This window comes from Crocuta crocuta, unplaced genomic scaffold, assembly GCF_008692635.1.
Source record: "Crocuta crocuta isolate KB4526 unplaced genomic scaffold, BGI_CrCroc_1.0 scaffold102, whole genome shotgun sequence".
Lineage (NCBI taxonomy): Eukaryota > Metazoa > Chordata > Mammalia > Carnivora > Hyaenidae > Crocuta > Crocuta crocuta.
The window spans coordinates 4,223,954-4,251,236 of NW_027530019.1; the positions used below are offsets into that span (position 1 = coordinate 4,223,954).

At 36.3% G+C, this 27,283-nt stretch overlaps 1 protein-coding gene across 6 annotated transcripts in view; it reads left to right on the top strand.

Moving 5' to 3' along the window:
* The window catches only part of GABPB1 (GA binding protein transcription factor subunit beta 1), a 64,997-nt gene extending 50,316 nt beyond the window's left edge, over positions 1–14,681 (top strand). For 5 of the 6 annotated variants that reach the window (XM_077764426.1, XM_077764425.1, XM_077764422.1 and 2 more), the window contains 3 exons: positions 2,264–2,449; positions 5,623–5,738; positions 13,173–14,681. In XM_077764426.1, coding sequence (XP_077620552.1) covers positions 2,264–2,449; positions 5,623–5,738; positions 13,173–13,325 — 455 coding nt within the window. In that variant the 3' untranslated portion in view covers positions 13,326–14,681. Of the gene's footprint in view, positions 1–2,263; positions 2,450–5,622; positions 5,758–13,172 lie in introns of all 6 variants that reach the window. The other variant, XM_077764427.1, reaches the window with a different exon arrangement.
* The last annotated feature ends 12,602 nt before the right edge of the window (positions 14,682–27,283 follow it).

The following is a 27,283-nucleotide window of genomic DNA, read 5'->3' on the forward strand; positions in this document are numbered from 1 at the left end:
GAAGCAGGGCAGGAGTGTGGGCTTGGCTGCTCGGACTTCAAAGCCAGAACCCTGGGCACTACTTCAGGTTCACGGTGGATTATACTGATTGTTGTGGCCAAAGGTAGGGACTTGTAAGGTCAGTGAGGGACTAAACATGTCTAACATGCTCCAGTGAGAAAGGAAATTTTCTTTTCTTTTTTTTTTCATAAATAGTTTATTGTCAAGTTGGTTTCCATATAACACCCAGTGCTCGTCCCAACAAGTGCCCTCCTCCATGCCCATCACCCCCCTTCCCCTCTCCCCCCCTCCCATCAGCCTTCAGTTTGTCTCCCCCTTCTTCTCCCCCATGGTCCTCCGGTAAGTTCCTCCTAATCCTCCTATATGTGAAAACATGGTATCTGTCCTTCTTTGCCTGACTTATTTCACTCAGCATAACACCCTTGAGTTACATCCATGTTGCTACACATGGCCAGATTTCATTTTTTCTCATTGCCATGTAGTATTTCATTGTAGAGATGAACCACATCTTCCTGATCCATTCATCAGTTGATGGACACTTAGGCTCTTTCCATGTTTTGGCTATTGTTGAGAGTGCTGCTATGAACATTGGGGTACATGTGCCCCTATGCATCAGCACTCGAGAAAGGAAATTTTCAACTTTTAATGTATGTAGGCCTTCTTCCTGGACTGCCAAGGAAGCTATACTTTAACATTTGCTGACATCAGAATGACTGAGAAAAACCTCAAATCATGGGCTCTATCTCTGCCTCAATCACACAGTGTACATCTGCTTCATTAAAAAACAATAAACAAAAAGGAGCATTCCAAGCATAAAGAGAAGAAAAACAAAAACCAATCCCCTTGGTTCCCATAAGATTAAAGTCACAAAACCTTGCACATATGAAAAACATAAGATGAAGTCTATAGCTTTATGGAATATCCTTCCTTATGATAAATATATATAACCCTGCACTACATGTTCCTTTACTGGAAAATTCTCTTCTTTGTTAAATTGTGTATCTCAGGCATTTGTCCTAATTTGGACTCAAATAGAACTCTTTTCCTTTCTTATTTAATTTTTATTTTTTTTCATGTTTCAAGTTTTTATTTAAATGCTAGTTAGTTACCGTATAGTGTAATATTGGTTTCTGCAGTAGAATTTAGTGATTCGTCACTTATATACAACACCCGGTACTCATGATAAGTGTCCTTCTTATTACCCGTCACCCATCTAGCCCATTCCCCCATCCACCTCTCTCCAGCAACCCTCAGTTTGTTCCCTGTAGTTAAGAGTTTCTTATGGTTTCCTCCCTCTCCTTTTTTTTTTTTTTACTTCCCCTGTGTACATCTGTTGCTTCTTAAATTCTGCAGTATATATTTTACATCTGATTTATATCACTGAGCATGGTTTTTGTCAGATTTATCCATGTTTTGCATTTAGTCATTTTAATTGCTGTGCAGTGTTCCAGTGTATGAGTCTACCTCAAGTCTGTTTATCCATTCTACATTTGATGGATATCTGGTTGGTTTCAAGTTTTTGACTATTGTGAGTAAAGCTGCTGTGAATGTTCCTGTGTAGGTCGTTTGGGATCAGTTGTTGGGCATAGGGTTGCCTGTGGGAAAGGATTTTGGCAGCATTAACTTGTGATTTCTTTACCCAAGCAAGGCCATGGGTGCTGTTTTCAGGTGCCAGAATCCTCTCTGAGTCTCTATCAAGAACACAATGTTGGATTTTATTTATATAAATGGTAGTATAGTATATTATTTACTGTCATACTGTCATGTAGGCCATGACTACCAAGGCAACCCTTGCTCACAGAGTCCAGAAAGGGAATACTGCTTATTCTGTTTACTTGAAAAATACAAATGTCCATATTTCATTGAATGTAGAAATGTATGTCATCTCATATGTAAATATAAGTGGAGTATAACCACCTACAAAATTCTCTTTTGGATTGTAGAATTTTATTAAGCAAGTGTAACCTTTGTTATATCTGATTTTAGGAGATCTTATAAATTTTGTACCTCATATAACTAAATGAAGAGATATTATTTAATATACATGCATATTCAGAACTCATTTAATTGTAAATTGTGGGACTGGTAGTCCATTGTTTTTCTAGGTATGTATAGCACCACTGGACACTACATTTAATAAAAACCATGTAAAAACTTTTCTGTGTAAGAAATCAGGAAAAGCAAAAGTAGCAAAGCAAAAATAAACTTCTGTTCATACTTTTATATATGTTCACTGATTTTTACATATATTTTTTTTTTCCAGTAGTGGCTACGGAGGAGGTAGTTACTGCAGAATCTGTGGATGGTGCAATTCAGCAAGTAGTTAGTTCGGGGGGTCAGCAAGTCATCACAATAGTTACAGATGGAATTCAGCTTGGAAATTTGCACTCCATTCCAACCAGTGGAATAGGTCAGCCCATCATTGTGACCATGCCAGATGGACAACAAGGTTGGTAGTAGGCATTTGCATAAAGTTTGAGTTTATTTTCAATGCTCAGGAAATTGTGATATGTTTCTCAAAGCATTTATTTTTGCCTTAAATTATATTTTTGCAGCCTTTTGCAACAGACTTGATTGGCTAATTTTATCTACTTATTAGGCTACTACTGAAATTAGCTTGCTTTCTCTGAGTATATACCAGGTGGAAGGAGGAATTGGCTCCCGAGTATTCCTTTTGGAAAATAAGCTTAAATAAATAATTCAGAATATGGTTTAGACAATAATTTCTTATGCCATTTATTGCAATTCAGATATCATACAGGCTTTTAAAAATACCTTATAAGAAAAGGTTCCTTACAAAGAAGTTGGATTTAGGACTTGTAGTAGGAATGTAGTGGCCACTTTTAGCAACTTTGTTTGTAATTTCCCTCTTTCTCTCCTTGGGAACTGCTGAGAGTAGTAAGATTAAAGAAAAGCCCCAACTACATTTTCAGTGACACTAAACACTGAGAAAACCACAAAATTCTGTATTTTAAGTGCTGCCAAAAACATCTAAGACCAGTAGAGCCATGGAAACTCACAGAGGTGCATCAAGAAAAGAAAAGAAAAGAAAAAAGAAAAGAAAAGAAAAGAAGAGAAAAGAAGAGAAAAGAAAAGAAGAGAAAAGAGAAAAAAAGAAAAGAAAAGAAAAGGGATTGAGCTCAGGACTTAGCATAAATATACAGTCCCAGCCAAGACAGAGCCCGGTCCTTGTAGGAGGTGCCATAAGCAGGGCTGAGGTAGAGGAGTGCATAAATGCTGGAGGAAGCAGAAAGAGAAGGCGCAGAAAACTCCTATCTGAGCAGGCATTGCCATGTACCCCCATACCTCCCCCCCCCTCACGCCAACACATACAAAACCAGTGTGCACATGCATAACCTTTTAGAAAATTAGGATTGCACAGACTGTGCCCCTTCATGGCCAGTGAAGGAATTAGGGAAGGGAAAGCCTGGAGCTAGAAGTTCTCCTAAACCAGGTTTGGTTTAGAGTGACAGAGGAGGTATAGCACCATAGGGTCACCATATCTCAGGAAAAAAGTTTGTCACTGTAGGAGAAGAGGAGACCATTGATCTGTGAAGCCTGCAGAGATCTCTCCTGTTGTGCAGAAATCTGCTGATGGCTCATCCAAGATTTGGATCAGGCCTGGATGCTTTCAAAAAGCTTCACGGAACTAATTCTAATTATATAGAAATAAGAAAACTTTCACAGTATTTGTTTATATCAAGCAGATATAATGCTTCTAAAGCCTGACATTATAGACACTAATCTCATTCTGCGAACAAATGTAAAGAAACATCATGTTTTGGGATAGGGAAAGTCACTATTATAAAGCTCTCCATTCTTCGTGAGTTAATTTATAAATGTAAGGTAATATGAAAAAGAAAGGAATATTTTAGTTTGCTAGGGCTGCCACAACAAATTACCTCAGACTGAGTGACTCAACAGAAATTTATCTTCTCACAATGCTGGAGGTTTCAAGTCCAAGATCAAGGTGTTGGCAAATTTGGTTTCTTCTGAGGCCTTTCTCCTTGGCTTGCATATGGCCCCCTTTTTATGGCGTCCTCATGTAGTCAGCCCTCCCTCTGTGTGTGTTTTCTGTACCTTAATCCCTGCTTCTTAAAGGTCAGATTACAGCCCACCCACATGACCTCATTTTACCTGATTTACCTCTTTGAAGGGCCAATCTCCAAATACAGTCATATGGTGAGGTATTGGGGTTTAGGACTTAAGCATTTGAATTTTGAGGAGGACACAATTCACCTCATAACAGACTAACAGTTTTTTTCCTGGAACTGGCCAGACAGATTTTGAAGTTTATATTAATGGGAGGAGGAGGGAAGAAGAATAGAAAATTCTGGAAAAAAAAGAGCAAGGAGAAGAGCTTATTAAATGTTAAAATAAATTTTTAAAGCCTCCATAATTTAAAAATGTGTTACTGACATATGAATGTATACAGACTATGAAGACAGTCCAGTGAAGCAGATATAAGGTTCTCAATTTTTCTTGAGTTAATTTCTAAGTGTAATGTGGTATGAGTTTAAAAAAAAAAATAACACTTTAATTCTCAGTACGTCTAATGTTTTAAATTACAGTGTACTAAATAAATATTTTACTTTTTTCATTTGTTTGCATTTATAAATGAGAGTTTTTCATAATTTTTATTTTTTTTAATGTTTTATTTATTTCTGAGAGAGAGAGAGAGACAGCGTGAGCAGGGAGGGTCAGAGAGGGAGGGAGATACAGAATCTGAAACAGGCTCCAGGCTCTGAGCTGGCACGCCAGGCTTGAACCCACGAACTGTGAGATCATGACCTGAACTGAAGTTGGACGCTTAACCGACTAAGCCACCCAGGCGCCCCAGAGTTTTTCATATTTTGACAAAAAACCTCAAAGGCTGTAAAACAATTGTGATTTCCCCCATTGATTATTAAAATTGCTTTGTGTGGTTCCAGCTCACAGTCATTTCTATGGTCCCACACTGCTTGCTATGCAAGGCAAGGATAGCCTCTCTCTCTCTCTTTCTTTCCCTTTCTGTATATTTACATCTGTATAAAAAAATACAAAAAATTAGGGACAAAATCCAACAACCCAAAAGAAAAACAGGCAGAGTTTATAAACAGTGTTCATAATGATATGTCTACACAGTGGAATATTATGCAGCTGAATACAAGAGAGCTCTGTGTGTACTGATGAAAGATACCCTAGATACATGGCGTGAAAAAAGCAGAGGCAGAGCAATGTATCTATTGTATGTATGTTTGAATGTATGTATGGTCTCTTTTGTATAAGAAAGAAAAATGAGAATGTATATTCATGTTTGTTTTTGTATAAATTAGCACAATAATAAGTCAGTAAAAGTGATTATCTGTTATGCTTATTAAACATTGTTCTGATTTTTAGCAATATAATGAATATGTTATCTGTAAAATTAAAAAAAATAAGTACATTAAACAACAAGTGGAATTCAATAAAAATGCACTATGAAGACTGATATGGACCTTCTCCTAGAAAGCAAATCAGTACTTTGAAATTATTGTTTTGGGACATATTTATTTTAGAGGAGTTGTATCAACAGTATCACAGTTTTATTTCTACTAAACCTATCTGAAAATGAATTAATGTATACATTTTTTTTCATTTCAGTATTAACAGTACCAGCAACCGACATTGCGGAAGAAACTGTTATAAGTGAAGAACCACCAGCTAAGAGACAATGTATCGAAATAATTGAAAACCGGGTGGAATCTGCAGAAATAGAAGTAAGGAGTCTTTTACCCGGTGTGTTTTGCTGCAGTCATCCAAAATAAACTCTATTTGCTTTTCTTTATTTTTAAGTTTTTTTTGCCTTTTATATTTATTACTGTCAGTTTTGTTTTGATACAGAATGAAAGTACATAGTATTATTTTGTCTAAATATTTGCTAATACATATAGCAAACCCTCAATAAATAAATATTGAATGAATGAATGAATGAGTGAAGAATTTGTTTATAACAAAGTCTGTCATTGTGATAACATTGGAATGTCTTTGGTTCTTGCACTTCATCCTTTATTTTCTATTAAATTTACATACATCATTCTCACAAGTCACTAAAGGAAATGTCACTGTATATTGATGAAAGACATTCTTTTCTTTCAAAAATGAAATGCAAATGCCTGTTTGGGTTGGAGGATCCTTTTAAAGAAGGTTGATGTTTGTTGACTGGGTTGTTTTTAAAAAGCCAAAAATAACTGCTTATTTCACTGTTACGTTCTTTAAAAAGGAATTTAAATTAAGCTAGCTGTTGATAGGATTCATCCTTTTTCTTCCTACCAGACTAGTTTGAGAGTGTAACCAAATCATAGATAACTCACAGGTTTTTTTCTTGCATGACTATAAATAAAACTGTGTCCCCTAAATTTGATATTAACTCATATAAAGTGTAAGTAAAGTTATTCTGGAATAATTTTGAAAGATCAACTGCAATGTAAAGAACATTGGACTTGAAATTAAATGAGCTAGATTTGAATTCTACCTCTTGCCCCTATTAGCTTTGAGGCACATCTTTCTTTCTTACCTTTCTGAGCTTATGTTTTATTTTCACTCAAATCGGAGTTTTGGATCATAGTATCTGTATTTTGGATGTTTTGTCAGAATTGAAGAAGTCAGTGTATTCAGTATGTTCATATTTGTAATATGTGATACGTGTAAACAGTAAATGTTGCTGAATATCTTAAATAGTGTTGGTGAATAGGAATTCTGAAGGGCCGAATTTATTCCATAGAAAAGAGGATTATTTTATTTTTGAAGGGTGCACTCAGGATTTTATTTATTTTTAATATTACTGTTTTAAAATTGTTTATTTTATTATATAAGTTTTTTTTGGTAATTTTTTTTGAGAGAGAGAGGGAGACAGTGTGAGCGGGAGAGGGGCAGAGAGAAGGGGACACATAGTATCTGAAGCAGGTTCCAGGCTCTGAGCTGTCAGCACAGAGCCCAACACACAGGGCTGGAACTCACAGACTGTGAGATCATGACCTGAGCCGAAGTCAGACACTCAACCAACTAAGCCACCCAGGTGCCCCAAAAATGTTTGTTTTGAGAGACAGAGAGAGAGAGAGACAGAAAAAATTGGGGAGGGACAGAAAGAGAAGGAGAAAGAGAATCCCAAGCAGGCTCTGAGCTGTCAGAGTAGAGGCTGACGCTGGGCTCAGTTTCACAAACTGTGAAATTGTGACCTGAGCCAAAATCAAGAGTTGGACGCTCAACCAACTAAGCCACCCAGGCGTCCCTCAGTATTTTATTATTACTATTTTTTAAAAGTAGTCTCCATGTCCAATGTGGTGCTTGAACTCACAACCCTTAGATCAGAGGTAGCATACTCTACCAACTGAGCCAGCCAGCTGCCCCAAAAAGAGGATTTTTTAAAAAAGTCATTAAAAGGCAACTATGTATCTTTGCTCCAGTGCATTTAAGTGTAATGCTGATACATCTATAGCCACAATCACAAAGAACGTATTATTGAGTTAAAAAGAATCTTATTCATATTTTAACCAGAATGTTTTGTAAAAGTACGACTTTAATTATTGAGGGTAAGTTGTTTTGTTTCTTCAGAGCTTAAAATGATATTCAGTACTTGGAAGTTCTTATAAACAGTTTATTCCATTGAACAATATTAGTATACTTTTTATTTTGTAATCTTTTAAATATGTTTTTTTGATGTTGACTATAATTTCTGGCACATAAGGTGAAAAATTTTGTCATGTACTTTGCTTTAACTAATAAAACGTTTTTAAATTCTTTGAATTTTTATTGAACATAAACTTACTGAAATCAAGAAATTATGTATTTAAAACAGTGAATGTGTAGCCTGTGCCTTTATTCACCTAATAACCCTTGAGAGTTGCTATTTTCTTCAAGGTTCAGCCTGATTTCCCTATTATGGTCTTTCAGAGACCAGGGAGAATAATTTCAAGTAACAGGAAAGTATGAATTGAAGTATTGAAATTAATTAGAACCAAGAAGATAGAACTTCAGGGAGATGGAGTTTTAGCTTGTTATAAAGAAGTGTTTTTGTTGTTGTTGTTGTTCTGTTTTGTTTTTAGTTATTAGAGCTTTCTGGTCATGAAAACCTCATTCTCCATCACCAGAAATGTTAACACTAACATTGCATGATCTCTTTAGAGCTATTACTGAGAGACCTTAAGCATACAGTCAGTGTTGGTGGTAGAGGTGAGGATATAGAATGAAGAGTGGCCTCCATTGTTTTCATCAAACCAGGGAGTCATTTCCTTATACTACATGGAGTGGTTATTTTGAACTTATTTTCTTAGACAACCAATGGAGTTGTCTTGGAGTTGACTTTTATACTCTAAGTGACAGCTCAGCCATTAACTGAAAAAGTTTCTCACAAGCAGTGGTTCTCAGCTGGAGCATTTTTGACCCCAGAGGACATTTGGCCATGTCTGGAGACATTTGGGGTTATCACAACCAGGCTGTGCCACTGGTATATAGTGGGTAGAGGCTAGACATGCTGCTAAACACCCTACAATGCACAGGACAGCCTCCACAGTAAAGAATCATCTGGTCCAGAAATATCCATGCTGAGATTGAGGAACTCTGCTCTAAAGGAATTAAAAATCAGGGGCGCCTGAGTGGCTCAGCTGGTTAAGCATCCAACTTCAGCTCAGGTCATGATCTCATAATTAGTGAGTTCAAGCCCCATATTAGGCTCTGTGCTGTCAGCATGGAGCCTGCTTTGGATTCTCTGTCTCTCTCTCTTTGCCCCTCCTTAGCTTGTGTGTGTGTGCACGTGTGTTCTCTCTCTCTCTCTTTCTCTCTCTCTCAAAAAAAAACATTTAAAAAAATTAACTCATTATACAGAATCTTACATATTTGGGTTTTCTCTGTATGTGTGTGTCCACAACTACCAGAGTGACTGTTTAGAAGTCAAGTGCTAAGAATTTAGTTTCCCAACTAATGTTGGAGAGGTTTATTAATAATCTCTACAAAATTAGTTTAAATTGTAGAAAATGTATTGTAAATGTTGCAGCTTTTATATCTGCCTTATAGCAACATAGGCAGTGAAATAGGTTTGTTTTTTGAAGGGGAGGTATGAATAAGACACCAATTGCAATAATGTATATCATATCACTCCCTCGAGAGTACTGCACTAAACGTATTTTTGGGAGAGGTATGCTGTTTATGGATTTCTTCCATAAATAAGCATTATGCTATTCCGAATTGAAATTAAAACTATTCTTTTGTAATGTGGGAGGGAGAAAATATAATTAGTGCATTAGGAATAAAGTTGTGTCAATTCAAGAAAATACCTTTTCATTGCTATGGAGTTTAGAGATGAATATGTTTATTAGCAAGTTTTGTTTATTTTTAATGAAATATTGTGTCTTCTAACCAGTGATAGATAGGGATCCTTAGTGATCTTTTAAAATTTGATTTCTATAAACCTTACACAGTGTTTTATTTGATGCAGCTTTTTTTTTCCAGTCTGGTTTCCTTTGATTGATATTATTTTGATCTACCAAAGTTTAAGATTTCATATAGTCCTCTCTCTTTTTGGTAAGTTTTTTCTCTAGGGCTGGGGTAGGCAAAGTTTTTTTCTGCGAAGGGCCCGATAGTGAATATTTTTGGTTTTATGGGCTGTACAGTCTGTGCTTCACCACTTACCTTTGCCATCATAGAGGGAAAGCAGCCACAGACATTTTGGAAATGAACAGGTGTTTCAGTAAAACTTTATAAGAACAGACTCATATGTGGCTCATGGCACTTGGAAAATCAGTGTTTATACACAAAGACACAGGCAGCTCACACACCCTGCCCAGTTTCTCTCTTTTTAAACAAATATTTAATGGTTAAGAATATGGGTATATTTTATCATTTTCTGATTGTGTTATTTTGATCAATTGTTTAACCTTGGATGGCTTGATTTCCCCATCAGTAACAAGGGGGAAGATAATAGCACCTAAATTATCAGATGGTTATAAAGTTTCAATGAGAATACACATAAAAGACTAGGACAATGATGAGCATGTGATAAATGCTCAGTAAATGTTAGCTGCTATTAAAATTATCTTCTAAAATTTATATAGAAGTGCAGTAGAAGAGAAATGAGTAGAATGATTTTTTTTTTGCTTTATAATAGCTAAGATAAAATAAATTTGAATATTGGAAAATTAAAAATAATAAAATGGTTATGAGATCATTGCTACCAGCTGAAGCAGAATTCAAGAATTTTGTTTGAAAATAAAGCAAACTCAAGTCTTCATTTGCCCTTCTGTTGCGCAGGTTTGGAGTTGTAGTGTAAGAGAAGTATCTTCTCTATTGCAACCAAATTGTGACTATTATCAGAATTTACTTTTTTGAATTCTTCCATGTTAGACTGTTAAAGGAAAAATACTTATTATTACACATTAGTAGACTAAGGTATATTTACACAGGTCAGAGTCCTTTTTATTGTGCTTTTATTGCAAAAGTTCAAAGCCATAGGCTTGGCTTTCTATTTAAATATAAATCTCAAATGTCAGTCTGTTGTACTGTTTATATGTGAAACAACCACATTACTGATTATATTAAGGAAGTGTCTTGCATATAATTTATGTTCAGTAAACCTTTAACAAATAAATTTGGAAACAAAGGATCTCTTTGAGTAAAGTTAAGAAGTGATATTTTCCACTTTTTAGAGATTTTTATTTGCTTTGAAAAGTGAGATGGCAAAAAGATTCCCCAAATTCCTATATTCCCGAGAACTGAAAAAGGGAAACACTTAAAAAAAAAAAAACTTTAATAATGTTAACTGCTTTCAGTCTTGAGGATTTAAGTATATTCAAAGAGTAGTGCTAATGACCTTTATCTTTCAGACTTTACACATATAGTTTACACATGCAGTGTAAATGAATCTTTTTTTTTTTTTTTTGGCCTACTAGACAGAAGAGAGCTATCTTTTCATTTATATTAAGATACATTTTACTAATTGAATAAAAACAAGCTGTATTTCCTGTTAGACTACCTCACTTTGCTTTCATCTTCTGAAGTAATTGTGAATCCCTTGCTGTTTTTAAATGTTAATGAGTGGCAAGTTTTAGGAGATACCGTAGAGAATCTGTTCCAGTATTTCCTACCAAATTCAAAACTTTGGTTACCAAAGGGTTTTATTTCTTAACACATGTAAAAAACTTTTTAAAAACTTTTTAATGTTTATTTTTGAGAGAGGGAGACAGAGCATGAGCAGGGGAGGGGCAGAGAGAGACAGAGACACAGAACCCAAAGCAGGCTCCAAGCTCTGAGCTGTCAGCACAGAGCCCGACGTGGGGCTCAAACTCATGAGTCGTGAGATCATGACCTGAGCTGAAGTTGGACACTTAACCGACTGAGCCACCCAGGCACCCTAACACATGTAAAATTTTATTTTATTTTATTTATTTAATGTTTACTTATTTTTTTGAGAGAGAGAGACAGAGTGTGAGCGGGGGAGGGTCAGAGAGAGAGGGAGACACAGAATCTGAAGTAGGCTCCAGGCTCTGAGCTGTCAGCACAGAGCCCGACTTGGGGCTTGAACTCATGAACTGTGAGATCATGACCTGAGCCAAAGTCGGCTGCTTAACCGACTGAGCCACCAGGCGCCCCAACACATGTAAAATTTTAAAACACTTATGCACGGCCATGAGTGCTTCTGGGGGTGGGGGTCTAGTTCCTGGAGAAGCAGCACCCCTCTCCCTCCTTTTTCATTGGCATGCTCAAAGTTCTCCATAGTTCACTGCCAAGGTAGTGTTGTTGATTACTTACCTGAGGCTCGACTCTTGGGCGTCCTTTCTTACTTGTTCCTACTCTGCCATCTTGCCTGGAGTAAGGGTCAGAAGGGGGTAAGAAAAGTGTAGCAGGGTAGGGCGTGGGCATTTCTTAAATGGAGATGAAGGGTGCATGCATTTCTTACACGTTTTGTGTAAATGGAAGACTACTTGTATAATCAATCATTACCACCTTTGGTGGACCCAGGAGAAAAAAATATATGTTGGACTTTACTTCATTCCCAGTACAAAGAAGGGAATGGGATCAAAGGAGGAAGGAGTATGAAATATGCTCCTCCTTGGAGACCATGTGTGATCTAGTGAAGGGGAAGGAATCTTTTAGTGTTCATAATGGACAGGAGTAAAGGAGGCAGTGGAAGAGACCTTCATACTGTCCTCTTCCCCAGTAGATGGCTGACCCTTACCTCTGGTTCCCTCTGGTCAAGTGTCTTGTCCAGTGTGAACCTGGTGTTTCTTATGATTAATAATAGTCCTACCCTGGGCCTTCATCCCACTGAGAGGTCCTAGCCTCCGTAATGAGTCTGTGCTTGGGACTGTGAAGGTTGAGCTTTTGTCCTAGAGGCATGGGAAAGGGGTCTTTGAAATGCTTTCCCTTAGGCAACTGAACAGGGGCAGGGTGAGGAGAAAAAAGAATATCATTTTCATTGGGCTAGATTTGTGTTTAGCATTAAGAATTTAATGCATATATTTTATATTTGGACAATTGAATGAAGCACAGTAGAGAAGTTAGTATTTTATTGGTTTGTAGAAATGGCATAATTTAGGAAACACTAATCTAGACCAGCACTCCTTCATTTTAGAGATGAGGAACCTTGCTTGTTATCATAGAGGAAGATAGTTTCAAAAGCAGTAATATTAGAGTCTCGTAAACCCAACTGTGTTACTAGGGTAAAGCTATGTCATCTCCAAACAGCATTTTCCTCATCTGTAAAATGGGGATAATCTCTATCCTCTTAGAGGCTTGTTGTTGGAAATACGTAGTCACATAATGGGTGCTCAGTAAGTATTAACTGTTACAGTTTATTATACCTTTACATAAAAACATCACAAGAGGTGTGAAGAGGTATATTTCTGTCTTAAAGTCTTCATTAGTTTTTGTAGTATGAATAAAAGTATAGGTACCACTGACTGGGTTCATTATGTTAATCTTATTTTTAATCGGAGTAATTTCTTGGGGTCAGAAACTAATCTGTATCAGAAGGTGGAGCACAAAGTTAGGGGCTTTAATTATTAACGAATTGGCTGAAAAGGCAAGATGTCTAGAAATGTCAATAGGTGGTGACTACATCTAGCTACTACAGATTTTTCTATTTGAAGGATGCATGCTTGTGTGTGTGCATAATGTGTTTGTGCAAAAACTGAAAAAACAAACACTTTTTTTTTAATTAGGAGAGAGAAGCTCTTCAGAAACAGCTGGATGAAGCAAATCGAGAAGCACAAAAATATCGACAGCAGCTTCTAAAGAAAGAACAGGAAGCAGAGGCCTACAGACAAAAATTAGAAGCTATGACTCGCCTTCAGACTAATAAAGAAGCTGTTTAATTGAAATGAACATGTTGTTTGGATTTACTTTTGGTTAAGAAAGAACCCAGTCTTGAACTGTACGCAAAAGGTGCAGTCGCAGGAAAGCAGGAGAGCAGAAGAGACTATGGATTGATGACTGGACTTAAGCCATGAGCTTTGAATTCTTGTAACATAAAACTTTACTTTAGAAGTTGTGAAATGTATTTAAAACTGAATTCTGTAAATAGTTTTTGTTTTTTTACAGTTCCAAATGAGTTATAAAGATTGTTGAAGAGATCCAAAAACACAATAAGCCACTGTTTTTGTGAATTCTTTTTGATTTTAGTATGAACCTTAATTTCTCAGAAACAGAACAGTTTTAAGGGTGATCGTTGTTGATTAGACCAAATGTTATGTAATAATTATGTGGTGGACTGATGCTGGAATTACTCCTGTAGGTATAAACTTCTATGTGAAGAGAAGATTTCTCCCAGGAAATCTTTGTACAGCTTTAAGTTGTCTCAGATTCTCTGAAAACATTTTTTAGAAAGCAAATTTTTATATTTGTTCAATTTCAGCTATACCCAAGTAGATTTACATGTATATGAAGCAAATATTTTTTAAACTTTCTGTTTGTACATATTCTGCATGTTTTATAATTTCAAAACGCATCACTTGCATAAGTATTTTTCCCACAAAGATGATGAAAGTTACTAGAAGAAAAAAGTCCTTTTATTTAGTAGGTCATTGAAAGTAAGTAAGCTTGCAGCTGGTTTTATTGGAATGACAATGTTCTTAGAAGGAGCAGCTTACAAGAAAACTTGAATTTGCAAACTGCAAAATCTATGCTTTTTTGAAAATTTCATAGTGGGGACGTGAAACTGTATTCTGTGCCTTCCATCATGATTTCCACATGAAAGCACTTTAAGGCACTGGATTTTAAGATAACGTTTTTGGAATACTCAGAGCATATGGGTTTCTGAAATATTTCATGGACTCATTTCTCCCCAGGAAATTATTCTTACGGAAAAAAAAAATTGCTTTTGTATGTAGAACAAGAACTTTTTGTACTACAGTGATGCTATAGATATGTCTAACATAACTTTTACTTTTCCCTGTGAAAGCTGTATGTCTGTGCTGTGACTTGCTCTCATCACAATATTGTTGAATTCCACAATGTATGGACGTTAAACTCTGACATACTGTTCATTCTTTTTTTGTAAAACATAACTTCAAGCTCTTTTTTCTTGCCTTATTTTTAATGTTTTATTGCTTTATGAAAATGTTTAACCCTAAGACCCTCCTAGATTACCTATCTGTATAAAGAAGCAATTACCCTTAAAACTGTACTCTGGCCTACTTTTCTATTTTACAATTAAATATCTTTTCCACATATGTTCAGTGTAGACTGATATTTTAACCCCACACTAAAAATTTTGTTGTGTATCTTATAGCTGTATTCCACCAGAATGAAAATATTCTATATTCTTCACACCGTGCTTGTAAATCCTCGAGGTAATTTCTTGGGAATTTGTTAGTTCTCTCACTGGAGTTATTACAGTTGTTAAGATAATAAAAGGATCTGTGAACTATCAGCCTGGCCTGATAGTTGCTATTTGGAAACTTAAAAGGTTTAAGAACTCTAAATAGAAGAGAAAAAAAAAACCTTTTGAGTTTTCCACTCAATTTGACATATATTTTAAGTGATCTAAAACTAGGTTTTACAAATGCTAGGCCATATTTTTAGTAGCATGAAACTACTTTTTCTATTTTTTTTTTTTTATTACTTTAATGCCTTTATGGGTTTGTTAGGCAGGGTGCCTTTGACATATACAGTATTCAAGTGGAGAAGAATCACTGTGTTCACCCCAGAGTGCAAACTACTCTGAGACTTTGCTTCCAGACCAGATTGGCCCCAAAGAGCCTGAGACAGTGTTGGAAATAAACTCCTGAAAGCTAATTGAATATGTTTTTTGACTTCTAGTCTCCTGTTTACTAGAAACTTTCCCTGGGACAAGAAGAGATTTTGATTTATAATAACATTTGACACAGATGGGAGAAAACAATTGGCACTTAAAAGGAGTAAGCCTATGATAGCATCAGGTCAATACTCAGATGTCTTTGAGAGAAGTTCATTTTTTTCAGTGTTCTGTTGACCTTGTTTAATTCCTCAGTCATCTGTACCTGATTCAGTGTGCTGTGAAATTAATAGTTAGACAAGAATTTATAACAAATTAAAACAAATTTTTTTTTCTTTTTAGCTTCTGTTTTCAAGTGGGCTGAAAAAGCTTTGCATTCTCATTCTTGGTGTTTTGAGCAGAGGATGAAAGGAACTGACAGAAGAAAATAATGAAAGTTTTCAGAAATCCATACTTCATGTGTTTCCACTGCGTGATAATGGATTTGTAGTTAAAGGTCATTTGGTTTCCATATCAATATGTGAACAAATACCTTTTAGAGTAACCTTACTCAAAGGTTCTGTGAGAGAATCAAGTTCTAAAGTCCTTAGTATTAGGGCTTACTGAATCTTCGTGAATTAGAATAGTACTGGTTATGTACTGTCTAGACGCTGAGCTCATTTGAGGTCTTGATTTTTTAATTACTTGGTTCAGATTTAATACTTCCCTGTGTTCAGTCACTGGAACTCGAGGATTACAAATTCTAGGCTAGGTCTGTGATGCTTTAAGAAAAACTCCTCTGGCAAGTAGTATCTGCAGGGACTGTGCTTCTCAACTAATTTTCATTTATTGTTACCTATTTTATTTCTATCCTAATCACTTCCATAAGGGCTTGTGATATCATTTGCTTTTATTGGCTTTAGGAAAAATGTTCTTACATCAATCTTTCATGACATGAATTGCAGAGTAGTACTCTGTTCTTTTTCTCTGATGCTGGATGCTCTATTTCTTTGTGGTGCCGGAGGGCTGAGAGTTGGGGAGTTTTCCTCTGCGGCATTCAAAAGAACAAAGTTAAATGGAGTAAGGAATGAATGTGAAATCCCCATTTTTGTTTATGACAAAAAGATTTGCATATAAATATTTTTATCCAAGGCATACTGCTAATGAAAACCTATGCCAGTATATTTTTCTTCAACATGATTATTTATGATGTTAATTATTGAACATTAGAAGAAACCCTTGCCTATAACAGGAATTGGTGAGTTGATAGATCTATTCATGGATGCTTTGTGTTAATACGACAGACTTTTTTCTGTTTGACTCTATACGTAGCATCTTCGTGATAAAATCTATAAAGTTTTCTTTGTGCTTAAAAACCTGGAAGACCTTGAGGTCTGACTCAAAATATACCAAGAAGAAAAACCCTTTTCAGATAAAATCACAAAACAATTGAAGGAACCTTTGTGGATGAGCTCCATATGAAACCCATATGGATGGGTTCCCAAGGTATTAGCACTCAAGCTTATATAGCAAATAGAAAAAAAAACCTTTTCTATTCACCTAGCTTCTATTGAATAAATAACTCCTCCAGCATGTCAGATCAACTTAGGAATGAACTAACTAATAGATTTGTTATTTCATTAAGTGATATTTACTGTACTTGGACTTCATTATAGATAGCTAGTCTGTTGTAGTTTTGAATGATGTTTGTTATTTGCTTTCTCCGTGTTAGGTGAGAACATCTCAGTGCACATGGATTCAGTTTGACGTAAGCTCCCTGAATTCATTCTTAGATTACTCTGTGGAACCAATGGTGGAAAATGCAGTATTATCACTGGAAATATGTTTCTGGTTCCAAATCAAAATTATGATATCAATACTTTTGTGATCTGTTAAAACGATTTTCCAAATGTAGAGATATACAGATAGGTGGTCTTAATAGTTTTTGATCATTTTGATACCCTGAGCACCTTTAAAAATATTTCAGTTTGACAGTGATCAAATATTGAATGAATACAGTTGGGGCATAGTTCATTGAGGACTCTTCACTTTTAGATAAATACTATAACTTCCAAAAAAACTATGATTTGCTTCCTGGAAAAATTTTGACGTCTCTGCGATTCTGTCCACTATGCTTTATTAATTGCTTACATAGTTTTTTCATTTCAATAGCTTAGATCTCATGTGCACAGTCGATATGTGATATTTTTTCCAGATTACTTAAATATCTTCGTTTTTTTCTGTAAGAAAATAATCTTCTTATATATTTTTTGTGTGTCAGGTAAAAGTAAATCATTTATTTTTGTATTACCATTTTTTCATAATTCAGATTTGCCATTAAGAGAGCTTAGGGGTACCTGGCTGGCTCAGTTGGTTAAGTGCCTGACTCTTGCTTTTTGGCTCAGGTCATGATCTCACAGCTCAAGAGATTGAGCCCCATGTCGGCCTCTGCGCTGACCATGTAGATCCTGCTTGAGATCTCTCTCCCTCTCTCTCTGCCCCTCTCTTGCTTGTGTACACTCTCTTTTCTCTCTTTCTCAAAATAAATAAACATTTCAAAAAAAGCTCATACTTAGTGAACCTAGTCTCTTTTTTATAAAAAAAATTGTTGGTTTGCCAAAGTACTTACTGACTCTACTTACAAACATTTCTGCTCAGTATCATAGAGCCTCGACATCAAACACTGAAGCATATTGTTAAGTGTGCTTACTACCTTTGTTAGGTACAATTCAATACTCATTAGTTCTGTTATTGGTTTAATGAAACCTAAATAAAACATGTAGAAGGGCACAGAACAACAATAGAGCAAACATTCATATACCTACTACCCAAGTTTAATAAATCTTAAGTTTATCTTGTTTGCTGCAAATCTTTTTAGAGGCAGAATGTTCTAGATGTAGTTGAAGTCTGTTTCCCTTCCTCCTCCCATTCTCCAACTTGCACCAAAAGGCAGCTACTAACTTGAGATTGAGATGTTCCAGTCTATCCACATTTTCTTGCTTTTTACTACACACTGATTTTTGTAAATACATAGTAGACTTTTGTGTGGTTTTAAAACTTTAGTAAAGCTGTCATTCTATACATGTCATTCTGCATTTTGATTTTTTTCAGTTCATCAGAATTTTATTTCATTTTATTTTTTAAAGTTTATTTTTGAGAGAGACAGAGTATGAGCGGGGAGGAGCAGAGAGAGAGGGAGAGAGAGAATCCCAAGCAGGGTCTGCACTGTTAGCACATAGCCTGATGCACGGCTCGAACTCACAAAACCGTGAGATCATGACCTGAGCTGAAACCAAGAGCCAGATGCTTAACTGACTGAGCCACCCAGGGCACTACAATTCATCAGAATTTTAGGCATTTAATCATATTGACACTTGAGTACTTTTTAGTTTGACTGTTAAATTAAGTAAAAATACACCATAATTGATTCATTCTTTGTTCTATGTATAGATATGCCACTTCCAACTTTTTTGCTATTACAAATAGTACTCTGTGTACTATGCATATACATGTGCTAAGTTTCCCCAGAAATTGGAATTATTAGGTCTAGGGTGGTCAATTTTATTGATATTGTCAAATTCCTTTTTAAAGTGGCTATGAATAGTGAAAAGTGATGAGAATTCTCATTTTCCCGCATTTTACCAACACATGATACTGTCACACTTTAATATTTTTACCAGCCCTCATTGGTATAAAATTGTTCTCATTATTTGCAGTTTCCTATTATGAGTGAGGCTGAACATTTTTACCCTGTTGTTTCTTGTTCATTAGTATTTAGTCTTCTGTGAATCACCAGGTCATGGCTGAGTTTTTCAAAGTGCTTTGTTGAAGCTTAATATTTTTCTGTAAACTGATCTTTTGTTGGTTGTGTGAATTGCAAATATCTTCTCCCAGTGTCTGATTTTTTTAAAGTTTATTTATTTATCTAGAGAGAGAGGGGGGAAGAGAAAATCCCAAGCAGACTCTGCACTGTCAGAACAGAGCCTGAGGCGGGACTGAAACCATGAGATTATGACCTGACCCAAAATCAAGGATGGATGCTTAATTGACTGTGCCCCCTAGGAGCCCTCCAGTGTCTGACTTTTAAAAAAATTTGTTTATATTGTCTCAATTAGTACATATTTACTGGATGTCTACTATATGCGATTCTCAGTGCTACTAGGCTGAGGGAGATTCCCAAGTTTCATATGAGTCTAACACTCAAGTGTATAATTAAATGTGGGATGAGATTTTAATTTATAATTTGATCCTTTTCATTTTAGTTGAACACGACTTCCTTTTTATAATGTATCCAATAAGGGACAAATTTAATGTTTACTTGTATCATTTTTAAGAGATGTAATATATTACCTAAGTTTTTTCAATTCTTGCTCTAGCCTTTGGTATTTTATATCATTTATTTTTTTATATTTGGATATTTTATAGTTGTCTGTTTCAAATTATAATTGAAAGGACAATGAGTGTTTGGATTATTGCACATCATGTTTAATAAAGTTTTGGGGAGCATTTATTTTAGCCTCCAAAAATTAGAATTTCACTAGCTTCCTGCTCCTCGAGGTCTGGTGTCTTAAGAATTGCAGATAACAACACTGAGAGAGATGTCTTGGTGTGATGGAAAGAACATGAGTGTTGGATCAGATAGTGCTGGGTTCGAATTTTGGCTCCTTCAGTTACGATCGTGTGTAATTTTAGCCAAACGTTTTAATTTCCTTGAGACTCAGTTTCTCAAGGATGAGCTAAAAAATGGCTTTCATAGGTTGTTTTGAAGACTGAATCAAATAGTGTGTGTAAAAGCCACAAGGCATAATAGTCAGTATTTAGTAAGCATTTGTTACTTATATTTTGAGGAAAAATGTAGAAGGGGTAGAGCTCTATTGAAAGTATGTAAATGGCAGTCACTCTAGCCCTACCCTCGCCCTTCAGACAGGTAGGTATGATTTTCTGCTGTCCTAGGCAGTATTTTTATATCCATTCTATTCTTATGCTCTTCTCCCAAGTGAGCTCTTAAGCCTGGTTACTCCTGGTACCGCTGGCTTCTCCCTCAAGGAAGATGGACTTGCTTTTCCTCCCCACCACATAGCCTCTTGTAGACTGACCCTAGCTCACTTCCGTGTCACAACTATTAGGAAGGAAGGAAGGAAGGATCATAAGGAAGAGAAAATAGAAGCACCTGGGTGGTTCAGTCAGTTAAGCATCTGACATTGGCTCAGGTCATGATCTCGCGGTTTGTGAGTTCAAGACCCGCTTTGGGCTCTGTGCTGTTAGGAGCCTGGAGCCTGCTTTGGGTTCTGTGTCTCCCTCTTTCTATGCTCCCCCCTACTTGTGCTCTGTCTTTCTCTCTCTCAAAAATAAATAAAACATTAAAAAAATAAGGAAGAGAAAATACAGTTATGGTCCTGTACCATATTTATTGAAAAAAAATCCACATAAAGTGGACCCGTGTAGTTCAAACTCGTGTTGTTCAAAGGTCAACAGTATAAGATGAGTGTGTTCTGGGGCTCTAGTGTACAGCACGGTTATTGCAGTTAACATACTGGATTGCATACTTGGAAGCTGCTATGAGAGGAGAGCGTTCATGTTCTGATAAAACACAAAACTGTAGCAGTGTGAGGTGAAAGATGGGTTTATTAGCCTTGCTGTGGTAATCATTTCACAATATGTACATGTATCAAATCATCACATTGTATACCTTAAGCTTACACAATGTTCTATGTCAGTTATATTTATAAAGCTGGGGAAAAAAGAGGTGGTAGGAATGGAAATAATGATAAACATGAGATAGTTGACTCTATTTCTTACCAAAACCAATAACAGTGCTAATAATTACACAGGACTTGCTTTGTGCCAGGCACTATTCTGAGCCCTTTCCAGGTATCAGTTATGTCTAATATGACTTCCCCTTATTCAGGCCTCCAAACATGCAATCCAGGAAATTGCTGTATGCAAGAATTGCTCTCATATCTTTTTCCACAACATCACACTCAAACCAAACCTTTGCTTTTTCTCCATCGTCATTTTGAAAGATACGTACAAAAATCAAACTACAAGAATGTTCACTGCTGCATGACTTATAGCAATAAAATACTTGGAACCACCTAAATGCTCAATATAGGGATTGGCTAAATAAATCATGGCTATTAAAAATGATGTTGCTGAGGAATATCATTGATAGCAAAAGATATTCAATATATATGTAGTTAAGTAAACAGTTTAGGTTTATAATACATGATACGTTTGGTATATCCAGGCTGGTATGCTAACTTATGGGTATGAAACAGCAATCTCTTTTTTTTTTTCTTTTTCAAAACCATGTAATATACATGGATAGTTTGACACCCAGGTTAAAAAAGATTCCCAAATTTCCAGAAGCAATGTCCCTGCCCACCTCAACAATATGCTTCTCTCTGAGTTTTCTGACTTTGTGATAACCATTTCCTTGCTTTTTCTGTTTATTTTTAGCACATGTATGTTACCTCTAAGCAGTAGTTGTATCTCTTTCTGAACTTTATTTAAATGGAACCATTCTTTGGTTATTTGCTTACTTGACTCAACATCATGTTGGGGATTTATCCATGTTGTTGCTTATGGCTCTGGCCCAATGTCATTGCTGTGTGGTATTGCTCACTGTGTAATACCCACAATGTGTCCATTCTAAGATTTTAAGTTATTTCTAGCATTTAGCTATTACAAACAATGTTGCTCTGAAGATTCCTGTGCCTATTAACTGCACATGTACATTTTAATGCCCACATTCAAATGGTTTACATCCCTATCCTTAATCACACACCCTAACCTCCCTCTGCCCCTCCCAAATCCAGTCTTCACCTGACTGTCTTCTCCCCACCTCCTGCAACTACACAAGTGATTCTGGAAAAGAGTATGCTCTAGTTTCATATTCCGTAAATCTGTGCTGGCTCTCACCTCGTGCTGGCTCCAAAGTCCTGGCCCCAGTTAACCTGCAGTCTGCTGCTTTAGATGGCGTCCTGGGGCCAGGTTTTTCTTCTCGTAGGCTGTTCTCTCTTGCTCTCCATAGCCCTTCGCCATTTCCCACCACACAGCTAAAACCCTGGAGGCTTGGGGTTTCGGAAGAAAAGTATGATGTAGGGAGAGAGGGAGAGAGATCAGGGTGGGGTGGGGGTGGCGTGGGGTGGTGGAGTAGCAGGGAGGGAGATGGAAAGAGAAACGGAGAGACAGAGACACACACACAGATTCTCATTGCTATCAGATGTGGCCACTGTTGTATCTAAACTTACCAGGGAGTCTCATGGCTGTGCCTTAACCTTCTAGCCCCAGCCACTCTTGACCTGCCGCCCTGTGCCAGGGACGGATCCATCTCCCCACGTTGGGAGCATGTCCCTTGAGCACACATTTGAATGTGAACACATTCAAAGCAAATCGGCTATGTCTACGCATCTGGAGGTCTAAATCCAGACACAGGGAGGATATAATTTTTCTGAGACAATCGACTGACTTTTTTTTATTGGAGGCTGACTTTTTTGCGACGTCTCCCACTTTTACTCAGGAAACACTCAAATTCATTTCTGAAGGTCTTTGTTGTTTTTTTGTGAAGCTAAATGGCACATTTGAGCAATCATGTAACAAAAAATTGAGCTGTGGGAGCTAATTGGACCTCCACCTTCTAGGAATAACAGTTCTTACCCTTGCCCCTTCCCTTCTTCCCATTCTCTACTCTTCCCCCCAACCAGGATTTTAAAATTTTCCATTCAACTGCTATTTATTAGGCACCTACTTTGTGCAAGTCCTCAGGTGCTAGAGTGGTGAACAAAGCCATAAGGTCTTCACTTTCACAGAATGTATAGCCCCGAAGATGTGGACAGAGCCATTAAAGAAATCTTCAATTGCAGATTATACTAACTGGTGTAAAGGGAGGGAAAAAAAGAGGGAAAAAAGGATGACATAGCAGGAGATGGTGATGTAAAATTTAGATGGAGGAAGTCAAGGAAAAAACCGAGGAGAGATTTTTAAGTTGAATTTTGAGTTGTGCTTTTAGACAACAGAGTCTTTGAAGTTGGAAATAAATTGACATATTTGAGATGGTGAAAGCATATCCCTGAGGCTGTGGCAAAGTGAGCAGGGGGTGTGTGTGTGGAGGTGGGAAGGATGGAGAGGGAAGGGACAGAGGGGAGCCGGGGTCAGTCTGTGCAAGCCCTCAAAAGCCTTTTTAAGAAAGTTAGATTTCATTATAATTACAATATTAAAAATTATTTGATTCAATTTTGTTTTATATTTTAAAATATTTATTTTTGAGAGAGAGAGGGAGATTGAGGGTAAATGGGGGAGGGAAGAAAGAGAGCGGGGACAGAGGATCTGAAAGGGTCTCTGCATTGACAGCAGAGAGCCTGATGCGGGGCTCAAATTCAGGAACTGTGAGATCATGACCTGAGCTGAAGTCAACGCTTAACAGACTTAATCACCCGGGAGCCCCATGATTCAATTCTAATAGATAGTAAATGCTCATTGAATAAATAAGAAAATTTAATATAAATAAGAAAATACATAAGTACAGTGAAAAATAAGGTTGTAAAAGGCATCTGTGAAAAGTCCTTCTCCTACCTCCAGGCTCCATGTGCTCAATTCCTATTCCAGGCAACTACCATTATTAGTGGCTTACTAATAATTCCAGTAGGTTTTCTGGGAGCATAACAAATACATGTTGCATTCTCATTTTCTCTCTGTTTCTTTACACAAAACGGACACACTGTTTGGCATCTTAGCGTTTTCCTTAATGCTCCTTGGAGCTGTACAAAAGTGAAGTTCAACTGAATAAAGTTTAAAGATCTTTCTGGCTTTTTTCAACAATTCATGAGTCGGGCAGCATCCCTTCTGGTAGAGAGATAGGAGCTCTGAGGAGCTCTACCAAATGAAACTTTAATAGGCAGAAAGCAGCGCAATAAAGATGTTATACTGGCCAAAAGTGGATTGGTTGTGGCAAGGTCATCTTCCTTTAAGGGGATGGCAGGGGTCAGCCACATAGATTACCTCACTAGTGCTAAGTGAACACTAAGCCATTCCACACTGACTGGTTTAAGATCCCATTCCTCAGAGGCTGAAACTGTAATTAAATTTGGTATTAAGTCTCATTTTGTGATGTGCAGCTTAGCATAAGGGACTCTAGCTTGGGTCAGCTGTCTCTTTTTTAACAGAATGTGCTCATTCTTTTGTGCGGTTGTGTTGTGTACATGTAGCATGATTTATTTAGTCTCCTAGCCACAGATATTTGGGTTGTTTCTAGTCTTTTGTTATTGCAAACCTTGCCGCAGAGAAGAACCTGGTATACTTGTCCAGTAACACAAGCCCTAACATATCCAGAAGTGGAATAGCTGTGTCAAAAGCAGGTACATTTTCAGGTCAGGTATATACTTCCAGAATGCCATGCCAATGCATTTGCTTGAGAAGGCTTACTTCTCTACAGCCTCACATACAGTGTATAATCAAACCATTTTTGCTATTCTGTTAAGTAAAAAAATAATAGCTTAGTGTAGATTTAAGTTGATTTTCTCAGTTATGGGTTTTATATTTCCCTTTCTGTTCATTTCTCTGACTATTCTTTGTCCAAGTTTTTATTAGGGTGATAGTCTTTTGCTTCATGCCCTTGTACTGTGTGTTGTAAATTTTTTTCCTCGGTTTATCATTATCTTTTTACTTTCCTTCTGTGTGTGTGTGTGTGTGTGTGCATGCGTGTGTGTGTGCACACATGTGTTAATGTGGTTAAATTCATGATTTCTGGGTTTTGAGCCATATATTCTTCACTTTGAGGTCGATGAGCAAAGCTCCTAAATTTTCTCCATGGAGTTTCCATCTTTATTTTTTTAACAGTTTTATTAAAGAAGTATAATTGATATATGAAAAATTGCACCATAATTAATGCCTATAATTTGATGAGTTGGACATATGCATACGTCTGTGAAACTATTATCTTAGTTATGGTGATGGTTTCATGTAATGTGTGCTTTTATTTTTAAATTTTAAAAATTTTGTTTTAAAAATATTATCTGAGTGTGAAGAATCCAATTTACTTTTTTCCAGATGGCTATCCTCGTTCTGGCATTATTTATTATATAGTTCATCTTTTCCCCTCTGATCTGAGATGCCCTTTTTATTATATGCAAAGTTTCTGTATGTATTTGGATTTGTTTTTATTTTTTAATTGAAATTTTAGTTAGTTAACATATTGTGCAATATTGGTTTCAGGAGTAGAATTCAGTGATTCATCACTTACTTTCAACACCCAGTGCTCACAACAAGTGCTCTCCTTAGTACCCATTACTCTTCTAGCCCATCTCCCACCCACCTCCCTCTGTCAACCCTCATTCTGTTCTCTATCATTAAGAGTTTCTTGTGGTTTGTTTTCCTCTCTCCTCTTCCTTCCACCTTTCCATATGTTCATCTGTTTTATTTCTTAAATTCCACATATGAATGAAATCATATGATTTTTGCCTTTCTCTGATTAACTTATTTCACTTAGCATAATGCATTTTAGCTCCATCCATGTTGTTGCAAATGGCAAGATTTCATTCTTTTTTGAGCTTTCTCCATATTTTGGCTATTGTTGATAATACTGCTATAAACATTAGGGTGCATGTACACCTTCAAATCTGTATTTTTGTATCTTCGGGTAAATACCTACTAGTGCAATTGCTGGGTCATATGGTAGTTCTTTTTTTTAACTTTTTGAGGAACCTCTATACTGTTCTCCAGAGTGGCGGCACCAGTTTGCATTCCCACCAGCAGTGCAAGAGGGTTACCTTTTCTCTGCATCCTTGCCAACAACTGTTGTTTCCTGAGTTGTTAATTTTAGCCATTTTGACAGGTGTGAAGTGGTATCTCATGTGGTTTTGATTTGTGTATCACAGTAGAACAGATCAATGAAACTAAGAGCTAGTGTTTTTTGTAAGAATTAACCAAACTGATAAACCCTTAGCCAGATTTACCAAAAAGAAAAGAGAAAGGACTCACTAGGTAAAATCACTAGTGAAAGAAGAGAGATCACAACCAACACCACAAAATACAGAGAAATTATGAAAAGTTATATGTCAAAAAATGGGAAATCTGGAAGAAATAGACAAATTCCTAGACACTCACAAACTACCAAAATTGAAACAGGAAGACATAGAAATTTGAACAGACCCATAGCCAGCAAAAATGTTGATTCCGTAATCAAAAATCTCCCAACAAACAAGAGTCCTAGACCTGATGGCTTTCCAGGGGAATTCTACTTTACTTTAAAAAGAAGGGGAAAAAAAGATAGATATAACAGAAGTTGGTGAGGGTGTGGAGAAATTGGAACCCTCATATATTGCTGGTGGGAATGTAAAAATGATGTAACCATTTTTTTGAAAACAGATAGTTCTTCAAAAAGCTAAACATAACATTCCTTTATGAATCAACAATTCTGTTAGGTATACACTTAAGTGTTGCTTCTGCTCCATTATCTCTCTTCTATTCTTCTGCAACTCCAGTTATGCTATGTTAAACTTGTTTACCTTATCTCATATATATAATATATGTAGTATTTATTTGTGTTTTATATTATATGTTAGGTAAGTCATATAATTTACATATATAATATATGTTTTATGTATATATAATATTCTTTTCTTTATTTTCCATCTTCTTGTCTCTCTGAGTTTTGCTTTGAAATATTTTCTGACCTATCTTCGAGTTCTGTCTTCAGATGTATCTACTATGATAATAAACCTGGTTATTAATTTCTTAATATTTTTTAGTATTTTTAGTATTTTTTAGTTGGAAAATTTTCATTTGGTTCTTTTTTTTATACTTTTCAATTTCTTACCAAATCTTTTAATCCTGACTATTATGTCCTTGATCATAATAAAGTTTATTTTTAATTGCCACTGAACAATATAAAAGACCTGTATAAATGGAAAGACATATCACATTCAACATCCAACATGGAGCTTGCACTCACCACCCTGAGATCAAGAGTCGCATGCTCTACTGACTGAGCCAGCCAGGTGTCCCATCTGTCTTTTTGAGTATAGCCATTTTAGTGGGTGCACATTTTTAAGTAGCAATTAAAAAAAAACTTTTTATTTCAAAATAATTATAAATCTGGAG